Raw genomic sequence first — 2,976 nt, 5'->3', positions numbered from 1 at the left:
ATATGTGAAGAATAATATATTAAACAAAATATAAAAATACTGAAAGTCTCCATTGTCTCTTCTGCTAAGAAACTAACTTCCATATATAAGCAAATATTAACTCGAATTTTGTTACTGGATTTTCTGTAGCTTGAAAATACCACTCTTGGAGATGTTCTGCAAAATGTTTGATATAGACATTCATTGAAAATGAACCAAACATATATAGTATACCCCAGATTATAAATATAATACTTATAATAATATATAAATTAAATTGCCCTGAAAATATAATCTGATTATTGTATAGTGAAATTAGATAGTTTCTTCTACTCACCTTTGTACACAGAGGCAGCAATAGAGTCTTGAGTATGATTTTGGTCATCATCACAAACAAAGTTTAAACCATCGAAATATTTCTTATCAGTGTATATGTTACTTTTCATATCAGTATCACGAAAATCACTGAAAATGTTTTCACAATAAGGGTGGGATATTTCAGTTTGCGTATATATATTAGTAGACTTGGGCTTAATTTTTAACTTCTTACACTCCTTGCTAAGTGCTCCAAAACTGGGTATATTTAAAGTTTGATAGTCATCAAAATTCTAGCAAAAAATGTATTAATCTATATATATTATATGTATATATCTATATTTTATATTATATTATATATAGTCATCAAAATTCTAGCAAAAAATGTATTAATACATATACCTATTATATGAAATTATAAAAAACTGCTTTTTTTTTAAATACCTTCTGAGTTGATTTACTCTTATTGGCCTTTTTTTTGTTAATTACGAGCTCCTCAAGGGGTTTTTCAATAGATGCCTGACAACTTATGGAAACCTTTAAGACATAACATATAGATAATAAAACTTATAATCAATATTTAAAATAATATTCTCCTACCGTTTTCTTATGATGAATTGGCGATGTGTTTGTAGACTTGTGCTTACTTTCTATGGGTACCAAAGATTTTTGACAGCCTCTAGTAAGCTGAAATTATAAAAACTAATACATATTTCTTTTTGGGATAAATATATTTTTAACTACCAACAGTGTTTTTGAAGTTTGCACTGCGCAATTCTTCTGTTTGACTGGCCTCAAATCTGATAAAAGTGTTTGAGTTCCGGCATCCTGAACTGGTTTATATTTTTGCTGTACTTTTTGTAACATCCGATATGGTGACATTTTAGGGCCCCGATTAGATATGGAACGTAATTTATGCATATATTCAGAAGGTTTCAAGCTACGTGTTCTATTTGATTTCATTTGACCTAGACTGTTACAGGAATATTTCGTCTTTATTTGCTTTTTCATTGCAATGCTTTCCATATTATCTAAAATTGTGCCAACATCAACATCGCAGCTAAACATATTTTGAATAGTACCATCGGGCATAACTCTCATTGCTCTTGGTCCAGAATTGACAGATCTGACAAAATAAACATCGAAAATTTATAATTGTTTATAAATGCATATAAGTGTATATATTTACATTTACCTTTCTGTTGCTTTTGACAAAATTTCTGGTAAGTCAATAAGTGGATTAATAACGCTACCATCGAACATGTGTGCAATCTGTGAGTCATCAAGGGTAGTTCGCTTATTTCTTAACATAAAAATATTACAAAATAATAATGAATAATTAATATATAAATATATTTTTATACATGTGATTATCTTTGTGCCCAGAAGCATTTGGGGGTGCAAGGTTGGAGTTTTGTATATCTTGCATAGTTTTCAACCCCAGGCTGGAAAAATATGAATTTATATAGAGTATCTATAAATTGAAAACTTTGTCTTACCCTAGTGTAGGAGGAGATTGAATCGTATTCATATGATGTTTACTTTAAATAAATTATTAAATAATTTTTTTAAGCTATTATAAAGTGTTACTACCTGCAATATGTCCTTGGACTCTTTTTCTTTAAGTCACTATATAATAATTATGTATTACAATATAATTCTTAATAAAAAATACATGATTACCATTGAAGATTATCTTGTATTGGATATTTACTTCCAGCACTTAAAATTATTTTTAAATTATTATTTTACTTTGTTATTTAAACGAAAATGCTTTTTTTAACATACTTGCTTTCTTGTAAACTTGATAACAAATGATGTGAACATTGTCTTGGAAGTTTTTTTTGTACTTGTGAGGTACTAAACCAAGATATATTGTGTTAAACATTAAGTATATACTATATAAGGCGTAATGCTTAGGAATACCTTTGAGCGGATATATCCAACAAAACGCTGGAATTGTCCATAGCGCATTTCACATCGACACTAAAAAAATAAATTCATTATTTTATCTGTTTATAGAAGCGGACCCGGTCTCGAAGCTACTTATTTACTAAGGTCAAGCGGTGCTCATTATAACAACATATATTACATTTATTTTTATTACATTATGTTTGTTACTTACTCCGGTAATAGAATTTTCTCTTTACTATGTCCTGTGCAGTCATTTCTGCAACGAAGGTATAATTTAACATTAATAATATATTATGCTATATACGTCTAACATACCCTCTCACAGAAGAATGCATCCTGATCGTTGACAATTATTATCAAATGTTGGCTGTTCAAATATATAAAGAAAATCCCTTAATATTTTGTAAATCAATTTCAAGTCAGAGAAAATTTTACAATTTTGTAATGTTATTTACCGACCTACTGGATTGTAGTTGACAAAATTGCTTCTTTTACTTGCTTCTTTTTACTATAATATCACCACTGGCGACCTGACCGATAACTTTATATCCACTATTTAATTACTATCTAATATATATAATACTATAATATAATAAATATTATTTTATCACAATTAATATAGCTCAGTTAGTTGTTACCTGAAGTATAAGTTAATTGCAAAATATTATATTAGACAGGTAAATTTTAAGTTGTTCCCTTTCCAATAGTAAGATTATTTAAAAGTACGAGTATTTAAAAAATTAAAAAAAATTCTTAGACTTAAGCAAA

At 28.0% G+C, this 2,976-nt stretch overlaps 1 protein-coding gene across 3 annotated transcripts; it reads right to left on the bottom strand.

The window, feature by feature from the left end:
* LOC119685492 lies at nt 1-2,976 on the bottom strand. 3 transcript variants are annotated; one of them, XM_038099783.1, is made up of 16 exons: nt 2,847-2,976; nt 2,668-2,790; nt 2,524-2,600; nt 2,420-2,464; nt 2,221-2,280; nt 2,083-2,154; nt 1,978-2,016; nt 1,888-1,923; nt 1,794-1,835; nt 1,659-1,739; nt 1,490-1,597; nt 1,039-1,420; nt 895-981; nt 739-831; nt 317-587; nt 1-261 (listed from the first exon to the last, which is right to left on the bottom strand). In XM_038099783.1, exons 3-16 carry the CDS (start codon nt 2,541-2,543, stop codon nt 65-67), a joined length of 1,533 nt encoding a protein of 510 aa, XP_037955711.1. In that variant the 5' UTR covers nt 2,544-2,600; nt 2,668-2,790; nt 2,847-2,976; the 3' UTR covers nt 1-64. The 3 variants fall into 3 exon arrangements, with proteins under 3 accessions (XP_037955711.1, XP_037955709.1, XP_037955710.1); XM_038099781.1 differs by having other exon boundaries at nt 2,524-2,575; XM_038099782.1 differs by having other exon boundaries at nt 2,524-2,575; nt 2,668-2,775.

This window comes from Teleopsis dalmanni, chromosome 2 (assembly GCF_002237135.1).
Source record: "Teleopsis dalmanni isolate 2A chromosome 2, ASM223713v2, whole genome shotgun sequence".
NCBI lineage: Eukaryota > Metazoa > Arthropoda > Insecta > Diptera > Diopsidae > Teleopsis > Teleopsis dalmanni.
The sequence above is the reverse complement of the archived record's forward strand: the minus strand, read 5'-3'. Positions and strand labels throughout refer to the sequence as shown.

What these genes read in the sequence shown, in the direction of transcription:
- LOC119685492 (XM_038099783.1), bottom strand. Translation starts at nt 2,543, where the DNA reads ATGCATTCTTCTGTGAGAGG. An exon ending in TTGGATATATCCGCTCAAAG is followed by an intron (nt 2,155 to 2,220) that starts GTATTCCTAAGC and finishes ATCTTGGTTTAG; the next exon opens with TACCTCACAAGTACAAAAAA. An exon ending in CAATTCATCATAAGAAAACG is followed by an intron (nt 832 to 894) that starts GTAGGAGAATAT and finishes TATGTCTTAAAG; the next exon opens with GTTTCCATAAGTTGTCAGGC.